The sequence below is a fragment of the Melopsittacus undulatus genome, chromosome 24 (assembly GCF_012275295.1).
Source record: "Melopsittacus undulatus isolate bMelUnd1 chromosome 24, bMelUnd1.mat.Z, whole genome shotgun sequence".
Classification (NCBI taxonomy): Eukaryota; Metazoa; Chordata; class Aves; order Psittaciformes; family Psittaculidae; genus Melopsittacus; species Melopsittacus undulatus.
Genome location: NC_047550.1, coordinates 597,370 through 615,910, shown reverse-complemented (window position 1 = coordinate 615,910; position 18,541 = coordinate 597,370). Strand labels below are relative to the sequence as shown.

The following is an 18,541-nucleotide window of genomic DNA, read 5'->3' as shown; positions in this document are numbered from 1 at the left end:
AAGAGGCTCCGCTACGGGCGGGGAACGGGGGGGATCCCTCGCCCCGCCCCCTCCGGAGTTCCTGTGACGCAATTAGCCATATATGGGCTTGTCTCGGAGTGTTTGTTTGGTATCCTAGCAATGACGTCACAGGGAATCCCTTCGCCGCCGCCGCCGCCGCCGAAAACGCGTATTAATAGAAACGGCAGCCGCCGTTCTAGAAACGGCCTGAACCGTCCGGGCCCCAACGCCGGTGACTCCCCGGTGACCCCCGGTAACCCCCCGCGACCCCCCCCGACCCCCCCCCCCAACCCCCCCCCCCATGACCACTTTTTCCCCCCCCGGGTGTGTCCCCCCCCCCCCCGGAAACACCCTTTAACCCCCGGTAATTCCTAAAGGACCATCCCGGGGGGGGATGCTCCGGTCCCGGGCACCGACCCCACTGATGGGGGGGGGGGATGTCGGTAAACGGGGGGCGCGGTCCCGGGGTGCAGGACCACGCTCTATGGAGGGGGGGGGGTTGGGGTCCCGGCAAACCGGAGCCTCCGTTGGGGGCATTCCGGTCCCGTTATTGGACACCGGGGGCTGATGTCACCGGCGGGGACCGACGCTGAGTCACGGTGGGGCCACGGGGGGGAGGGGGGGGGGAGCCGTTCCCACGCCCCCTCATTCATTCATTCATTCATTCATTCATTCATTTATCGGTCGTTTATTCATCAGGGCAAGCCCCGCCCCCAGTGCGGGGGGGCGGGACCGGAGCGGGGGGGGGGGGGGGGGCAGCCCCGGTGGTGTCCCGGTGTTCCCGTTTGTTGTCCCCGGGGTCTCAGCCCCCGTGTCCCGGTCCCGGTCCCGGCCGGGCTCTCCCCGTTGTCCCAGTGTCCTGCTCCCATTCCCTCCGGGAGCCCTGTCCAGATTCCAGCCCCGGTGTCCCGGTCCCGGCAAGGTTCCTCCCGGATCACGGTGACCCAGTCCCGGGGTTCCGTTATCCCCTGCCCAGGCTCTCCCCTGTGTCCCTGTATCCCGGTGTCCCTGTATCCCTGTGTCCCTGTATCCCGGTGTCCCTGTATCCCTGTGTCCCTGTATCCCGGTGTCCCTGTATCCCTGTGTCCCTGTATCCCTGTGTCCCTGTATCCCGGTGTCCCTGTATCCCGGTGTTCCGGTACTCTGGTCTCGGCCGGGCTCTCCCCGTTATCCCAGTCCCGGTATCCCGGTCCCAGAGGGGTTCCCTCCGGGTCCCGGTTTCTCGGGGTCAGGCCGGGTTCTCCCCCGTTCCCCTCTATCCCAGTGTCCTTGTCCCAGCTTCTGTGTCCCTGCCCCCATCCCGGTGTCCGGGTCTTTGTTCGGTTCCCATCAGTGTTCCGGTATCCCTGTCCCCATATCCCTGTATCCCGGTGTCCCCATATCCCATTCCCCATCCCTGTATCCCGTTCCCCATCCCTGTATCCCATTCCCCATCCCTGTATCCCGTTCCCCATCCCCGTATCCCATTCCCCATCCCCATATCCCATTCCCCATCCCTGTATCCCATTCCCCATCCCTGTATCCCGTTCCCCATCCCTGTATCCCATTCCCCATCCCCATATCCCATTCCCCATCCCCATATCCCATTCCCCATCCCCGTATCCCATTCCCCATCCCCGTATCCCGTTCCCCATCCCTGTATCCCGTTCCCCATCCCTGTATCCCGTTCCCCATCCCGTTCCCCATCCCTGTATCCCATTCCCCATCCCCGTATCCCATTCCCCATCCCTGTATCCCATTCCCCATCCCTGTATCCCGTTCCCCATCCCTGTATCCCATTCCCCATCCCTGTATCCCGTTCCCCATCCCTGTACCCCATTCCCCATCCCCGTATCCCATTCCCCATCCCTGTATCCCATTCCCCATCCCCGTATCCCATTCCCCATCCCCGTATCCCATTCCCCATCCCCGTATCCCATTCCCCATCCCTGTATCCCATTCCCCATCCCGTTCCCGTCCGCTCTCTTCCCCCTCCCCCCTCACGCTGTAAACACGCGCGTGTCGCCCGGCGACGGCGTTCCATGCCGGTGACGTCACCACGTCCGGCGTCCCGTGTTTACGTCGCGCGGCAACCACCGTGTCCCGGGCAACGAGGGGGGGGGGGGGGCGGGGCCAGGTCCCGACGGGGGCGTGGCCAGGGTGGGAAAGGGGCGGGGCCAGGGTGGGAAAGGGGCGGGGCTTGCTCCTTCGGGTTCCCACGCCCCCCCCGTGCACCCAAACGCGTCCCGTTTATCACAATCCCGTTTATCACAATCCCGTTTATCACAATCCCGTTTATCACAATCCCGTTTGTCACAAGAGTCTTTATTAAAGTGGGGACCCCCCCCCAGCACGGGGGGGGGCGGGGGGGGGTCCCCGACTCGTCCCCCCCCCCACCCCCTCCGTTGTCACCTCGGGGGGGGCACACGGGGGGGGTCACTGCGGCTTCGCTTTGGCACTGGGGAGCTTGGCCTGGATCCTGCGGGAGAGCGGAGATGGGGGGGGGGGGGGGCAGGGAGCCCAACCCCCCCCAGGGGCACCCCATAATCCCCCCTCACCCCCTCCCCCCACCGAGCGGTTTGGGGGGGGCAGGGAGCCCAACCCCCCACCAGGGGCACCCCATAAACCCCCCCCTCACCCCCTCCCCACACCGAGCGGTTTGGGGGGGGCAGGGAGCCCAACCCCCCCCCAGGGGCACCCCATAACCCCCCCCTCACCCCCTCCCCCCACCGAGCGGTTTGGGGGGGGCAGGGGTGGGTTTGGGGTGCGGGGGGGGGAGGGGGGGGCTCTGACCTGGCCCGGAGGTGGCTCAGGTGGCTCCGCACCAGGGTCACGTATTGGTCGATCTGGGCCTGGGGACACAGGGGGCAATTGGGGACATGGGGGGGGGGGGGGGCAAAGTGGCCCCCCCCCGAACTGCTCCAGGACCCCTTTGTGCCCCCCCCCCCCCCCCCCCACGTACCTGGTGGTGCCGGTAGAGCACAGGGAAGGTGAACGCGCAGATGACGCCTGCATGGGCACAGCTTGTCAGGCACCAGGTGCCAATGGTGTGCCTATGGTGTGCCTATGGTGTGCCTATGGTGTGCCTATGGTGTGCCAATGGTGTGCTTATGGTGTGCTTATGGTGTGCCTATGGTGTGCCTATGGTGTGCCTATGGCATCCCCATGGTGTGCCCATGGTGTGCTTATGGTGTGCCCATGGTGTGCCTATGGTGTGCCTATGGTGTGCCTATGGTGTGCCAATGGTGTGCTTATGGTGTGCCAATGGTGTGCCAATGGTGTGCTTATGGTGTGCCCATGGTGTGCTTATGGTGTGCCTATGGTGTGCCAATGGTGTGCTTATGGTGTGCCTATGGTGTGCCTATGGTGTGCTTATGGTGTGCTTATGGTGTGCCTATGGTGTGCCCATGGTGTGCCTATGGTGTGCCTATGGTGTGCCCATGGTGTGCTTATGGTGTGCCTATGGCATCCCCATGGTGTGCACATGGTGTGCCTATGGCATCCTCGTGGTGTGCCCATGGTGTGACCATGGCATCCCCATCCCGTGACCCCATCCCGTGCCCCTTATGTCCCAACCCTTTCCCATGTCCCAGTCCCAAATCCCTTGTCCTCATCCCATGTCCCTGTCCCCATACCCTGTCCTTTATCTCCCCTTCCCCTTCTATGTCCCTGTCTCCGTGCTACATCCATGTCCCTTGTTTCCCATACCAGTGACCTGTCCCTATCCCCATCCTATCCCTGTAAGCATCCCACTCCCATCTCTATTCCCATCCCCATCCCATCCCTATCCTATTCCCATCCCCATCCCATCCCTATCCTATTCTCATTCCCATCCCATCCCTATCCCCATTACTATGCCCTTCCCATCCCTATCCCCATCCCATCTCCATTCCATCCCATTCCCATCCCTATCTCCATCCCTTGTTGTCCCCATCACATCCTATCCCCATCCCCATCCCATCCTCACTCTCACCCCATCCCTATCTCCATCCCATTCCCATCCCTTGTTATCCCCATCACATCCCTACTCCCATCCCATTCCCATCCCCATTCCCATTCCCACCCCATCCATACCGGCTCCCAGCAGCGTCAGCCCATTGCAGACGGCCCCCACGTAGGTCAGCAGGTAGAAAAAGAAGGCGAACTGTGCCCAGAACCACCATCATCACTGGCACCGGCACCCCCAGCCCCACAACCCCCCATGTCCCCCCCCAGCCCCACATCCCCCCATGTCCCCCCAGCCCCACATCCCCCCATGTCCTTCCCAGCCCCACATCCCCCCAACCCCCATCCCCACCGGCACCCCCAGCCCCACATCCCCCCACGTCCCCCCCAGCCCCACATCCCCCCCAACCCCCATCCCCACCGGCACCCCCAGCCCCACATCCCCCCACGTCCCCCCCCAGCCCCACATCCCCCCCAACCTCCATCCCCACCGGCACCCCCAGCCCCACATCCCCCCATGTCCCCCCCAGCCCCACATCCCCCCCAGCCCCACATCCCCCCACGTCCTCCCCAGCCCCACATCCCCCCATGTCCTCCCCAGCCCCACATCCCCCCCCAGCACCTTGAGGGACTCGGGGACGCTGTGCACCAGGAAGAGCCGGGTCAGGGTCCGTGTGGCCGCACTCAGGTGCCGGGCGAGGCGCTGGGCCCAGCGCTGCTGCTCCTCGGGGCTCAGCCCCACAGCGGCCTCAGGCGGCTCCCTATGGGGCAGGGACAGGAGGTGGGGGGGTAGGACCCGTTGGGACCATGGGGATGTCCCATGGTGATGGGGGGGGTAGGACCCGTTGGGACCATGGGGATGGGGATGTCCCATGGTGATGGGGGGGGGGTAGGACCCGTTGGGACCATGGGGATGTCCCATGGTGATGGGGGGGGTAGGACCCGTTGGGACCATGGGGATGTCCCATGGTGATGGGGGGGGTAGGACCCGTTGGGACCATGGGGATGGGGATGTCCCATGGTGATGGGGGGGGTAGGACCCGTTGGGACCATGGGGATGTCCCATGGTAATGGGGGGGGTAGGACCCGTTGGGACCATGGGGATGTCCCATGGTGATGGGGGGGGTAGGACCCGTTGGGACCATGGGGATGTCCCATGGTGATGGGGGGGGGTCCTCACCTCGGAGCCGGGTGCGGGGGGGGCCTCAGCACCCTGAGGGCTGCCCGGTGCAGGCGCCGGGGCAGAGTGACCCCCAGCACCCCCAGGGCCCCGTAGGCACCGACGCTGACGGCGCTGAAGCGAGAGAGGCATCCGAGCCCGGCGAGCACCGAGAGCAGCACCAGCGCCGAGCGAGCGGGGTCCTTCCAGAGCAGCAGCTGCCACACTGCGGGGCAGGACTGGGATGAGCATCCCAGTGCATCCCAGTACAACCCAGTGCATCCCAGTACAACCCAGTGCAACCCAGTATATCCCAGTGCATCCCAATGAAGCCCCCTTGCATCCCAGCGCATCCCACTGGATCCCAGTGCATCCCAATGACATGCCACACACACATCCCAGTTCATCCCAGTTAACCCTCCACTCCATCCCACTGCCCCCAGTGTCCCCCCACTGCCTCTCACTGCTCCCAGTAGCCCCAGTGCCCCCAGTTACCCCCTCAGTAACCTCTCCAGTGACCCCCACTCCTCCCAGTGCCCCCCTGGAGACCTCCCAGTGCCCCCAGTGCCCCCAGTGCCGGGTGCCCCCCCCACCCTGTCTCTCCATGGCTGCCGCTGGCGCTGCCGGGGGGGCCCGGGGGGGTCACCCTTATATTTAGCAGCCAATCAGGGGCCGCCGTCCGGGTCCTCCCCGCAACCGGACCCCAGGCCCCCCCCCCCGGCCCTTAGCTCCGCCCCCAGACCGCGCCCCAGGGCGCTGATTGGCTGCTTACCCAGCACATCAGCGCCCGCCGGGCTCGCTGATTGGTCGGGGGGCGCCGGAGGCGGGGCCGGGGTCGGGGCCGGAGGGGGCGCGGGGGGGGGCGGCTGCGGGGCGCCCCCTGCGGGCTGGGGGGAAGCTGCTGTGGGAATGGGGGGGTTAAAGGGTTAGGGGAACCCCCCCCCCGACCTGAGGCCCCCCCGGGCCCCCCTGTGGGTCCGAGTCCGCACTGGGGACCCCCATTGCCCCCAGCCCCCCCTTAGGGACCCCCCATGGCCCCCATGCGCCCTCTTCACCCCCCCATTGCCCCCCCTTGAGGACCCCGTCATGACTCCCCCCATGAGCTCCCATTGCACCCACACCCCCTTGGGGACCCCCATGACCCCCCCCAAACCCCCCCCCCCATACCCGGCCTCATCAGGGGCTCCTCCATCTCGGCCCCCCCCCACCTCCAGCCGCCCCTCGGGGGGGACCGGGGGCTCCTCGGGCCGCTTTGGGGGGGCTCTGACCCCTATATGGGGGTCCAGCCCCCGGGGGGGGGCACCCGAGCCCAGGCGGGGGGGGCGGCCCCGGCGGGGGTCCCGGCGGCAGCGGGGGCCAGGCTCGGTTTGGGGGGCGCTGCCCCCCCCCCCAAAGGCGATGTAGGAGAAGGTGAGTTCGCGGGGGGGGGGTCCTGGGGGGGGTCCCCCCATCTTCATCCTCCTCTTCCTCCTCGGGGGGCTCCGGGGACGCCGCAAGCTCGGGGGGGAACTCGGGCTCCTCGGGGCCACCTTTGGGGGGGTCAAAGGAGGTCAAGGGGAGGGGGTTGCGGTTCCCCCCCCCCCCCCAAAACTGCGCCCCCAAAGGGGGGTTCGGCCCCGCTCACCCTCCGTGGAGTCCGGGGTGGTGGAGGCCGTGGACGGAGCCTCTTCTGGGGGGGGACACAAATGGTGCGGGGGGGGGCTGTGGGGAACCCCCGTGTCCCGGCACCCCCAAACCGGCTCCAGCACTGCCCACTCCCCCCCCCCCCAGTCACGCCCTATCCCGTTGTCCCGGACCCCCCCATCCCCGGTACCCGCATCCCCGGGTCCCTTCATCCCCGGTACCCATATCCCCGGGTCCTTCCATCCCCGGTACCCATATCCCTGGGTCCCTCCATCCCCGGTACCCGCATCCCCGGGTCCCTTCATCCCCGGTACCCGCATCCCTGGGTCCGTTCATCCCCGGTACCCGCATCCCTGGGTCCCTTCATCCCCGGTACCCGCATCCCTGATCCCTCCATCCCCGGTACCCGCATCCCTGGGTCCCTCCATCCCCGGTACCCGCATCCCTGGGTCCCTCCATCCCCGGTACCCGCATCCCTGATCCCTCCATCCCCGGTAGCCGCATCCCTGGGTCCCCCCATCCCCGGTACCCGCATCCCCGGGTCCCTTCATCCCCGGTACCCATATCCCTGGGTCCGTTCATCCCCGGTACCCGCATCCCTGGGTCCCTTCATCCCCGGTACCCGCATCCCTGATCCCTCCATCCCCGGTACCCGCATCCCTGGGTCCCTCCATCCCCGGTACCCGCATCCCTGGGTCCCTTCATCCCCGGTACCCATATCCCTGGGTCCCTTCATCCCCGGTACCCATATCCCTGGGTCCCTCCATCCCCGGTACCCGCATCCCTGATCCCTCCATCCCGATACCCCCATTCCGGCCCCTCCCGGTGCCACCGCCCCGGTTATCCCTGCCCTCGGACCCTCCCCGTCCCCCCATTCCCGAACCCGTGCCCGGTTCCCCCCCTACTCCGGTCCCTCCCCGTCCGCGGTGCTCCCGTTCCCGGCCACTCCCGGTCCCGGTTCCCCATCCCCACCTCCCCCGTTCCCCATTCCCGGTGCTCACATCCCCGCTCCCTCCTGGTTCCCATCCCTATTCCCCCATTCCCGGCACCTCCCGGTTCATCCATCCCGATGATGGCACCTCCCGGTTCCCCGTTCCCCATCCCTGCTCCCTCCCGGTTCGTCCATCCCGATGATGGCACCTCCCGGTTCCCCGTTCCCCATCCCCGCTCCCTCCCGGTTCCCCGTTCCCCATCCCCGCTCCCTCCCGGTTCCCCGTTCCCCATCCCTGCTCCCTCCCGGTTCATCCATCCCGATGATAGCACCTCCCGGTTCCCCGTTCCCCATCCCCGCTCCCTCCCGGTTCCCCGTTCCCCATCCCCGCTCCCTCCCGGTTCCCCGTTCCCCATCCCCGCTCCCTCCCGGTTCCCCGTTCCCCATCCCCGCTCCCTCCCGGTTCATCCCGGTCCCGGTTCCTACTGCAGTGGGCGAAGCCCAGGACCTGCCCCATGGCGGCGGCCGCCGCATGAGGCTCCCGGTTCCCTTCGGCCCCGTTATCCCCGGCCCGGCCCCGCCGCCCATCACCGTTGCGCCATGGCGGGGCCCGAGGCAGCGGCGGCGGACAAAGGGGCGGCGGCGGCGGGGGGGGGGGGGGGGGGGGGGGGCGGGGCGGCGGCGGCGGCGGGCGGGGTCCGGGGCGGGACCGAAGGGAACCGGGAATCGGGAAACGGGAACAGGGAAACGGGATCCGGACACCGGGATCCGGGCAACGGGATCCGGGCACCGACACCGGGATCCGGGCACCGGGATCCGGCACCGGGAACCGGGATCCGGGCACCGACACCGGGAACCAGCACCGGGAACCGGGATCCGGGCACCGGGATCCGGGCACCGACACCGGGAACCAGCACCGGGAACCGGGATCCGGGCAACGGGATCCGGGCAACGGGAACCGGGATCCGGGCAACGGGAACCGGGATCCGGGCACCGACACCGGGAACCGGCACCGGGAACCGGGCACCGGGATCCGGGATCCGGCACCGGGAACCGGGATCCGGGCAACGGGATCCGGGCAACGGGAACCGGGATCCAGCACCGGGCACCGGGATCCGGTGGGGCGTGGCCTGGGGGGTGGGGCGTGGCCTGAGGCCGGGACCGTCCGCTCCTTCCCCCCCATCGCCGGCACCGGAAGGACCCGGCCCGGCCCCAGTGTCACCGGCGCCAGGATGGGGTGAGCGGCCCGGGGGGGGAGCACCGGGAATACCGGGAATACCGGAACTGGGACCGGGAATACCGGGAATACGGAACTGGGACCGGGAATACCGGGAATACCGGGAACTGGGACCGGGGGGCACCGGGAATACCGGGAATACCGGAACTGGGACCGGGGGCACCGGGAATACCGGGAACTGGGAGCGGGGAGCACCGGGAATACCGGGAATACCGGAACTGGGACCGGGAATACCGGGAATACCGGAACTGGGACCGGGAATACCGGGAACTGGGAGCGGGGAGCACCGGGAATACCGGGAATACTGGGAACTGGGAGCGGGAATACCGGGAACGGGGAGTGGGGGCACCGGGAATACCGGGAACTGGGACCGGGAATACCGGGAACTGGGAGCGGGGAGCACCGGGAATACCGGGAATACCATTAACTGGCACTGGGGGTATCGGGACCCCCGGGAGCGGCGCCGGTACCAAGCGGGACGCGGGGGGTGACACCGGCTCCGTGTCCCCCCCCCCCCGCTCCCGGATGTGGCAGCCCCGGGAGAACAGGAAGGAAAAGGGGGGGGGGGGAAGGGGGTGGGCAGCGTCCGGGGGTGCCCCGGGGGGGGGGGGCCTGTAATGGGGTCCCATAAGGGGGGGTCCCATAAGGGGGGGTCCCCGCAATGGGGTCCCATAAGGGGGGGTCCCATAAGGGGGGGTCCCCGCAATGGGGTCCCATAAGGGGGGGTCCCATAATGGGGGGGTCCCCAGCACCCATGGGTGCCCCCGGTCCCCCCCGCAGCGAGCGGGTGCTGTGCAGCGCCCGGGCGGCCGTGCTGCTCTATGATGACCCCCAGAAGCAGTGGGTGCCGGCAGGGGGGGGGCCCCCAGGCCCTGAGCTGTGTGCAGCTCTTCCATCACCCCGGGACCCACGGATTCCGTCTGGTGGGGCGCAAGATGCAGCCCGACCAGCAGGTGAGGCACCCATGGGTGCTGGGGGGGGGGTATGGGGCGAGGGTGGGCATAGGGGTGCTCTATGGGGCACCCATGGGTGCTGGGGGGGGTATGGGGCAAGGGTGGGCATAGGGGTGCTCTATGGGGCACCCGTGGGTGCTGGGGGGGGTATGGGGCGAGGGTGGGCATAGGGGTGCTCTATGGGGCACCCATGGGTGCTGGGGGGGGGTATGGGGCAAGGATTGGCATAGGGATGCTCTATGGGGCACCCATGGGTGCTGGGGGGGGGTATGGAGCAAGGGTGGGCATAGGGGTGCTCTATGGGCACCCATGGGTGCTGGGGGGGGGGTATGGAGCAAGGATTGGCATAGGGGTGCTCTATGGGGCACCCATGGGTGCTGGGGGGGGTATGGGGCAAGGGTGGGCACAGGGATGCTCTATGGGGCACCCATGGGTGCTGGGGGGTGGTATGGGCAAGGGGTGGGCATAGGGGTGCTCTATGGGGCACCCATGGGTGCTGGGGGGGGTATGGGGCAAGGATTGGCATAGGGGTGCTCTATGGGGCACCCATGGGTGCTGGGGGGGGGTATGGGGCAAGGATTGGCATAGGGGTGCTGTATGGGGCACCCATGGGTGCTGGGGGGGGTATGGGGCAAGGGTGGGCATAAGGGTGCTCTATGGGGCACCCGTGGGTGCTGGGGGAGGGTATGGGGCAAGGGTGGGCACAGGGATGCTCTATGGGGCACCCGTGGGTGCTGGGGGGGGTATGGGGCAAGGGTGGGCATAGGGGTGCTCTATGGGGCACCCATGGGTGCTGGGGGGGGTATGGGGCAAGGGTGGGCATAGGGGTGCTCTATGGGGCATCCATGGGTGCTGGGGGGGGGTATGGGGCGAGGGTGGTCATAGGGGTGCTCTATGGGGCACCCATGGGTGCTGGGGGGGGTATGGGGCGAGGGTGGGCATAGGGGTGCTCTATGGGGCACCCATGGGTGCTGGGGGGGGTATGGGGCGAGGGTGGGCATAGGGGTGCTCTATGGGGCACCCATGGGTGCTGGGGGGAGGTATGGGGCAAGGGTGGGCATAGGGGTGCTCTATGGGGCACCCATGGGTGCTGGGGGGGGGTATGGGGCAAGGATTGGCATAGGGGTGCTCTATGGGGCACCCATGGGTGCTGGGGGGGGGATGGGGCAAGGGTGGGCATAGGGGTGCTCTATGGGGCACCCATGGGTGCTGGGGGGGGGGGTATGGGGCGAGGGTGGGCATAGGGGTGCTCTATGGGGCACCCATGGGTGCTGGGGGGGGTATGGGGCAAGGATTGGCATAGGGGTGCTGTATGGGGCACCCATGGGTGCTGGGGGGGGGGTATGGGGCAAGGGTGGGCATAGGGGTGCTGTATGGGGCACCCATGGGTGCTGGGGGGGGGTATGGGGCAGGGGTGGGCATAGGGGTGCTCTATGGGGCACCCGTGGGTGCTGGGGGGGGTATGGGGCAAGGGTGGGCATAGGGGTGCTGTATGGGGCACCCATGGGTGCTGGGTATGGGGCAAGGATTGGCATAGGGGTGCTCTATGGGGCACCCATGGGTGCTGGGTATGGGGCAAGGGTGGGCATAGGGGTGCTCTATGGGGCACCCGTGGGTGCTGGGGGGGGTATGGGGCAAGGATTGGCATAGGGGTGCTCTATGGGGCACCCCTGGGTGCGGGGGGGGGGGTTATGGGGCAAGGATTGGCATAGGGGTGCTGTATGGGGCACCCATGGATGCTGGGGGGGGGGTATGGGGCAAGGATTGGCATAGGGGTGCTCTATGGGGCATCCATGGGTGCTGGGGGGGGGTATGGGGCAAGGATTGGCATAGGGGTGCTCTATGGGGCACCCATGGGTGCTGGGGGGGGTATGGGGCAGGGGTGGGCATAGGGATGCTCTATGGTCCCCTATGTGTCCCCGCAGGTGGTGCTGAACCTGGCGCTGCCGCGGGGGCTCCGGTACTCGGCGGTGACTCCCCAGTTCCATCAGTGGTGGGGGGGGCGGCGGCTCTGGGGCCTCAGCTTTGGGGCCCCCCCCGAGGCTGCTGCCTTTGGTGCTGCTGTCCTGAGGGCACTGAGGGCGCTGGAGGAGGGTGAGGGGGGCAGCCTGGGACCCCCTGACCTCAGCTTGACCCACTGACCTCAGCTTGACCCCCCTGACCTCAGCTTGACCCACTGACCTCACCTTGACCCCCTGACCTCACCTTGACCCACTGACCTCAGCTTGACCCACTGACCTCACCTTGACCCACTGACCTCACCTTGACCCAGTGACCTCACCTTGACACCTGACCTCACCTTGACCCTCCTGACCTCAGCTTGACCCCCTGACCTCACCTTGATGCCCCTGACCTCACCTTGACCCACTGACCTCACCTTGACACCCCATGACCTCAACTTGAACCCCCTGACCTCACCTTGACCCCTCCCACGACCTCACCTTGCCCCCCATGACCTCGCCTTGACCCCCCTATGACCTTGACCCCTGACACCCCCCATGACCCTGAGACCCCCCCCATGGCCTCACCTTGACCCCCCCCCCAGGCACCCCCGTTTCCTGGCCAGACCCTGACAGCGCAGATGACCCCTCCCCCCAGGACAGGTGTGTGCCCCCCCCCTCAATTTGCGGGGTGTCCCCCCCCCCAATGGGTGCTGACCCCCCCAATGGGTGCTGACCCCCCCCCATGGGTGCTGACACCCCCCCATGGGTGCTGACACCCCCAATGGGCGCTGACCCCCCCCACGGGTGCTGACCCCCCCCATGGGCGCTGACCCCCCCCACGGGTGCTGACCCCCCCCCCATGGGCGCTGAACCCCCCCCATGGGTGCTGACCTCCCCCATGAGTGCTGACCCCCCCCAAACCCTCAGGCAGCCGCTGGAGGACCCTGAGCACCGCGTGGCAGCCTCAGGTAAGCGATGGGGGGGGGGGGGGCACCCCAAAACTGGGGTCACCCCATAACCCCCCCTCCCCCCCCCCCCATTGCAGCCCCCCCGCCGCCCCCTGGACCCCTCCCACCGCCAGGACCCCCCCCACCTCCTGCCCCGCCCCCAACCGCTGGGGTCCCGGGGCCCCCCCCGGTTCCCGGGGGGTGGGGGGGGTGGGGGGGGTGGGGGGGGCCCCGGTTTCGCCGCTGCCATCGCGGGGGCCACGCTCCGGAGGGTGAAGGTGAGGGCAATGAATGGGGGGGGGGGTCAATGGGGGGGGGGGGGGGGGCTCTGTTTCACCCCCCCCCCGTTTGTCACAGCAGGAGGAGGCAGTGGGGACCCCCCCCGCACCCCCCAAGGGTGGGGGCACCGGGGGGGGGGGGTTGATGGAGGAGATGAACGCGATGCTGGCCCGAAGGTAAGGGGGGGGGGGCGATGAGGGGGAGATGGGGGGGACCCCTCAAATGGGGGTACCCTCCCTGACCCCCCTCTTTGCCCCCCCCAGGAGGAAAGCCACACTCCAGGGGGACAAAGCAGCGTCAAAGAGGGACGAGGACATCACCAACGTCAGTGCCCCCCCAAAACACCGATTTGGGGTCTTTTCCCCTGCAAAAATATCAATTTTGGGGGGGTTTACCCCAAAAATACCTATTTTGGGGTTTCCTCCCCCCAAATACCCTAACCCACCCCCCCCCCCCACCGTGTCCCCCCCATTCCGACCCCTCCCGTGTCCCCGCAGGACGAGGCGGAGCCGGGCACTAGGACCCAGGGTGAGCGTTTAAGGGCGTTTTGGGTGCGTTTTAGGGGGTATTGGGGCATTTGGATGCGTTTGGGGGGGGGGGGTGATGGGGTTTGGGGGGGTATTTTCGGGCCCCCCCCCGAGCCAGCGCTCTCTCCCCACAGAACCCATGCGGAGGCCGTGGGAGAAGGGGAGCTACACGCTGCCCAGGTGGGTTTTGGGGGGCAGTTTGGGGGGGGTCCAAGTAGGTTGCGGGGGGTCCCCAACTTATTTCTGCCCCCCCCGTCCCCCAGGATGAAGTCGGCTGCTCCAGCTGCCCCCAGCGACCCCCCCCCTCCCGCTGAGGAGCCCGAACTGGAGCGAATCAAACAGGTACGGGGGGGGGGGGAGTTTTGGGGGGCTGGGGGTACCCCTAAATCCATTCTCATCCCGTTGCCCCCCCCTTCACCCCAGGAGCTGCTGGAGGAGATGAGGAGGGAGCTGCAGAAGATGAAGGAGGAGATCATTGAAGGTGGGGGGCAATGGAGGGGGGATATAGGGAGGTCATTGTGGGGTGTCCTTGGGGGGCAATGGGAGGTTTCAATAGGGGGTAAATGGGAAGTGGGGGGGGGAAATGGGGGTGCTTAGGGGAGCAATGGGGTTTATTGCTGACCCCCCCATGACACTGCATCCCCCCCCCCCCCAGCCTTCGTGATGGAGCTGAGGAAGCAGAGCCCACCCTGACCCCCCCCCCCTCCAGATTTGGGGGTGTGGGGGGGTCCCTACTCCTCCCTCCCCCCTGGGCCCCCCCAGGCTGTGCCTTACCGCTTTGGGGGGGCCGCAGCAGCCCCCCCCGCACTGTGCCCCACCCCCCCCACCCCCACACTTCAGGGACCTCCCGGGGGGCCTTTTGAGGCCACTTTTGGGTTTTTCACCTTTTTGGGGGTTATTTTGGGGTGACCCCCCCCGCAATAAACACGGTTTTGTACACGACCCCCCCCCCCGTGTCCTCACCTCTGCCCTCCTATTGGCTTCCATAAGCCCCGCCCCTCTCCCGAGCCCACCCCCGCCGCGCATTGGCCCCGCCCACAAAACACAAGCCACGCCCTCCCCTCCCGTGAGCACCAATCACGCTTTAATGGGCGTGGCCACCCCGGAGGGGTTCGCACCTGAGGGGGCGGGGTCAGCACCCGAGGGGGCGGGGTTAACACCCGAAGGGGCGGGGTTAGCGCCCGAAGGGGCGGGGTTAACACCCGAAGGGGCGGGGCTAGCGCCAGAAGGGGCGTGGTTAGCGCCAGAAGGGGCGTGGTTAGAGCCAGAAGGGGCGTGGTTAGCGCCAGAAGGGGCGTGGTTTTGGCCTCCGGGGGCGTGTCCAGCGGGGCTGTTTCCCCCCAAGGCCTCGAGCTGCCGCTGCACGTGGTCCAGGCGCTCGCGCAGGTCCCGCATGGCGGCCGCCTGCTCCTCCTCGCGGCGCCTGGCGGCCCCCGCCTGCCGCGCGTACTCCAGGTACAGGCAGAGCCCCCCCACGCCGAACACGATGGCCTCGCCCAGCAGCTCCGCTCCCAGCTCCGCCGCCGCGTCCTCGTTCAGCGGCTTCACGGCCGCGCCGCGGAACCCCATCAACCGCATCTTGGTGCGCATCTCCACCCAGTGGTACACTGAGGGGGGGGGGAGCATCAGCACCGCACCCCCCCGGCCACGGGTCCCATTGGTACTGGCCGGACCCCGCTGCCTCCCATCCCTGATGCCCACATCCATACCCAGGGGCCTTCCTCCCATCCCCGATGCCCACATCTGTACCCAAGGGCCTTTCTCCCATTCCCGATGTCACCATCCCCCTCCAGGTGCCCTCCTCTCATATCTGCTGATCCCTCCCTGCCCACTGCCCTCTCCCATTCCCAATGACCCCCTATAATCGGTCACCCCCCCCATTCCCAATGTCCTTTCGCATTCCCAGTGACCTTCCCTCTTCCGAATGAACCCCTCTTCCCAGTGACAACACACACTTCCAGCTGCCCTCCACCCATTCCCAATGAACCCCTTCCCAATCCCAATGACCCCTCCATACCCACTGCCCTTTCCCATTCCCAATGACCCCTCCATACCCACTGCCCCCTCCCACTCCCAATGAACCCCTTCCCATTCCCAATGACCCCCCCATACCCACTGCCCCCTCCCACTCCCAATGAACCCCTTCCCATTCCCAATGACCCCCCCATACCCACTGCCCCCTCCCACTCCCAATGAACCCCTTCCCAATCCCAATGACACTTCCATACCCACTGCCCCCTCCCACTCCCAATGAACCCCTTCCCATTCCCAATGACCCCTCCATACCCACTGCCCTTTCCCATTCCCAATGACACTTCCATACCCACTGCCCCCTCCCACTCCCAATGAACCCCTTCCCATTCCCAATGCCCCCCCCATACCCACTGCCCACTCCCAATGACCCCCTTCCCATTCCCAATGACCCCCCCATACCCACTGCCCCCTCCCACTCCCAATGACCCCCTTCCCATTCCCAATGACCCCTCCATACCCACTGCCCCCTCCCACTCCCAATGACCCCCTTCCCAATCCCAATGACCCCCCCATACCCACTGCCCTCTCCCATTCCCAATGACCCCCTTCCCAATCCCAATGACCCCCCCATACCCACTGCCCTTTCCCATTCCCAATGACCCCTCCATAACCACTGGCACTGGTCCCATTCCCAATGACCCCGTATTCCCAATGACACCCCCCATTCCCTTTGCCCCCCATTCCCTTTGCCCCTCCCCATTCCCTTTGCCCCCCATTCCCTTTGCCCCCCATTCCCTTTGCCCCTCCCCATTCCCGTCCCCCCCCCCCCCCCGCTCCCGTTGCCCCTCCCCATTCCCGTCCCCGTGTCCGCCCCCCCCCCCCCCCCGTCGCCCCCCCCCCTCTCACGCTGCGCGGGCGGGAGGCAGATGCACGTGCGGAAGAAGGGGCTGGCGCGCGCCCCCGCCTTGATGCGCGCCGCCAGGGGGCGGCTGAGCTGGCGCGCGCCCAGGGTCAGCAGCTTGGCCAGCGGGAACGCGCCCGCCACCATCGCCGGGGGGGGCGGGGCGTGCGTGGTGACGTCAGAGCGCGCCCAGCGTCAGCAGCTTGGCCAGCGGGAACGCGCCCGCCACCATCGCGGGGGGGGCGGGGCGTGCGTGCTGACGTCAGAGCGCGCCCAGCGTCAGCAGCTTGGCCAGCGGGAACGCGCCCGCCACCATCGCGGGGGGGGGGGGGAGGCGGGGCGTGCGTGGTGACGTCAGAAAGCGCGCGCCGGGAGGGCGGGGACGCGCGCCGTGCCCGGGTGAGCCACGCCCCTCTCGCCGCCAAGACCACGCCCCCTTCTGGCCACGCCCCCAAGGCGCTGGCCACGCCCCCCCCCCGTCTGCCGCCTGCGCGTGAGCTGGGGCTCCCATAGTGACAAATGGGACCCCTTAAATGATACTGGGACTGGTTTGATTGGCACTGGGACCCCTAAATGATACTGGGGACCCCACAGTGGCACTGGGATCCAGTAACTGACGTTGGGACACTGGTAATTGTCACTGGGATGCCCATGTTGACACTGGGACCCCCGAGGTGATACTGGGGACCCCATATGGGCACTGGGACCCCTTTTATTGGCACTGGGACCCTCTTAGTGATGCTGGCACTCCCATAGTGACAATGGGACCCCCCTAAATGACACTGGGACTCCCAAAGTGACAATGGGACCCCCATAGTGACAATGTCACCCCCATAATGATAGTAGGGTTCCCATAGTGACAATGGGACCCCCATAGTGACAATGTCACCCCCATAATGACAGTAGGGTTCCCATAGTGACAATGGGACCCCCATAGTGACAATGACACCCCCATAATGACAGTAGGGTTCCCATAGTGACAATGGGACCCCCATAGTGACAATGTCACCCCCATAATGACAATAGGGTTCCCATGGTGACAACGGGACCCTGCCGGGTGCCCCCCCCCGGTGTCACGTTGCTCCAACAGAGCTCCCCCCCCCGTCCCCCGTCCCCCCCCCCCCCTCCCGGGGCGGTGCCGCCGGTGCCCCGAGGGCAGCAGAGCCCAGGCAGGAGCAGGTACCGGGACCGGGGGGGGACAAAGGGGCGATAAAGGACAAGGATGGGGGGCACTGGGGTATGGGGGGGGATGGGGGGTATGGGGGGGTAAGGGATGTGGGGTGATGAGGGATATGGGGTGATGAGGGATATGGGGGGATGAGGGATATGGGGGGATGAGGGGTATGGGGGGGTAAGGGATGTGGGGTGATGAGGGATATGGGGGGGATAAGGGATATGGGGTGTAAGGGATATGGGGTGATGAGGGATATGGGGTGATGAGGGATATGGGGTGATGAGGGATGTGGGGTGATGAGGGATATGGGGTGATGAGGGATATGGGGTGTAAGGGATATGGGGTGATGAGGGATATGGGGTGTAAGGGATATGGGGTGTAAGGGATATGGGGTGATGAGGGATATGGGGTGTAAGGGATATGGGGTGATGAGGGATATGGGGTGTAAGGGATATGGGGTGTAAGGGATATGGGGTGATGAGGGATATGGGGTGATGAGGGATATGGGGTGATGAGGGGTATGGGGGGTTAAGGGATGTGGGGTGATGAGGGATATGGGGGGGATAAGGGATATGGGGTGTAAGGGATATGGGGTGATGAGGGATATGGGGTGATGAGGGATATGGGGTGATGAGGGGTATGGGGGGTTAAGGGATGTGGGGTGATGAGGGATATGGGGGGGATAAGGGATATGGGGTGTAAGGGATATGGGGTGATGAGGGATATGGGGTGTAAGGGATATGGGGTGATGAGGGATATGGGGTGTAAGGGATATGGGGTGATGAGGGATATGGGGTGATGAGGGATATGGGGTGATGAGGGATGTGGGGTGATGAGGGATATGGGGTGTAAGGGATATGGGGTGATGAGGGATATGGGGTGTAAGGGATATGGGGTGATGAGGGATATGGGGTGATGAGGGATAAGGGAGCCATTGGAACATGGGGGGGCACGGGAAATTGGGGCGTC

General features: G+C 66.8%; 4 protein-coding genes across 4 annotated transcripts; 1 reads left to right on the top strand and 3 right to left on the bottom strand.

Annotated features, from left to right (window-relative positions):
- Positions 1 to 2,353: 2,353 nt before the first annotated feature.
- RTN2 (reticulon 2) lies at positions 2,354 to 5,742 on the bottom strand. Its single transcript, XM_034072179.1, has 7 exons — positions 5,677 to 5,742; positions 5,105 to 5,309; positions 4,547 to 4,685; positions 4,054 to 4,123; positions 2,942 to 2,988; positions 2,773 to 2,831; positions 2,354 to 2,458 (listed from the first exon to the last, which is right to left on the bottom strand). The coding sequence occupies exons 1-7, from the start codon at positions 5,687 to 5,689 to the stop codon at positions 2,416 to 2,418; spliced, it is 576 nt and encodes a 191-aa protein (XP_033928070.1). The 5' UTR covers positions 5,690 to 5,742; the 3' UTR covers positions 2,354 to 2,415.
- A 516-nt stretch (positions 5,743 to 6,258) lies between these two features.
- Positions 6,259 to 8,266, bottom strand: LOC117437641 (basic salivary proline-rich protein 2-like). The gene is made up of 3 exons (XM_034072180.1): positions 8,124 to 8,266; positions 6,708 to 6,752; positions 6,259 to 6,612 (listed from the first exon to the last, which is right to left on the bottom strand). Exons 1-3 carry the CDS (start codon positions 8,152 to 8,154, stop codon positions 6,260 to 6,262), a joined length of 429 nt encoding a protein of 142 aa, XP_033928071.1. The 5' UTR covers positions 8,155 to 8,266; the 3' UTR covers position 6,259.
- Positions 8,267 to 9,628: 1,362 nt separating this feature from the next.
- On the top strand, positions 9,629 to 14,465 carry VASP (vasodilator stimulated phosphoprotein). The gene is given in 13 exon segments (XM_034072120.1): positions 9,629 to 9,727; positions 9,729 to 9,827; positions 11,753 to 11,921; positions 12,373 to 12,430; positions 12,698 to 12,776; positions 12,852 to 12,995; positions 13,075 to 13,172; positions 13,260 to 13,320; positions 13,494 to 13,524; positions 13,658 to 13,703; positions 13,787 to 13,865; positions 13,947 to 14,004; positions 14,179 to 14,465. Coding segments are annotated over 13 exon segments (1,059 nt in total). The 3' UTR covers positions 14,217 to 14,465.
- Positions 14,466 to 14,585: 120 nt separating this feature from the next.
- On the bottom strand, positions 14,586 to 16,564 carry OPA3 (outer mitochondrial membrane lipid metabolism regulator OPA3). Its single transcript, XM_034072177.1, has 2 exons — positions 16,404 to 16,564; positions 14,586 to 15,130 (listed from the first exon to the last, which is right to left on the bottom strand). The coding sequence occupies exons 1-2, from the start codon at positions 16,543 to 16,545 to the stop codon at positions 14,601 to 14,603; spliced, it is 672 nt and encodes a 223-aa protein (XP_033928068.1). The 5' UTR covers positions 16,546 to 16,564; the 3' UTR covers positions 14,586 to 14,600.
- Positions 16,565 to 18,541: the final 1,977 nt, after the last annotated feature.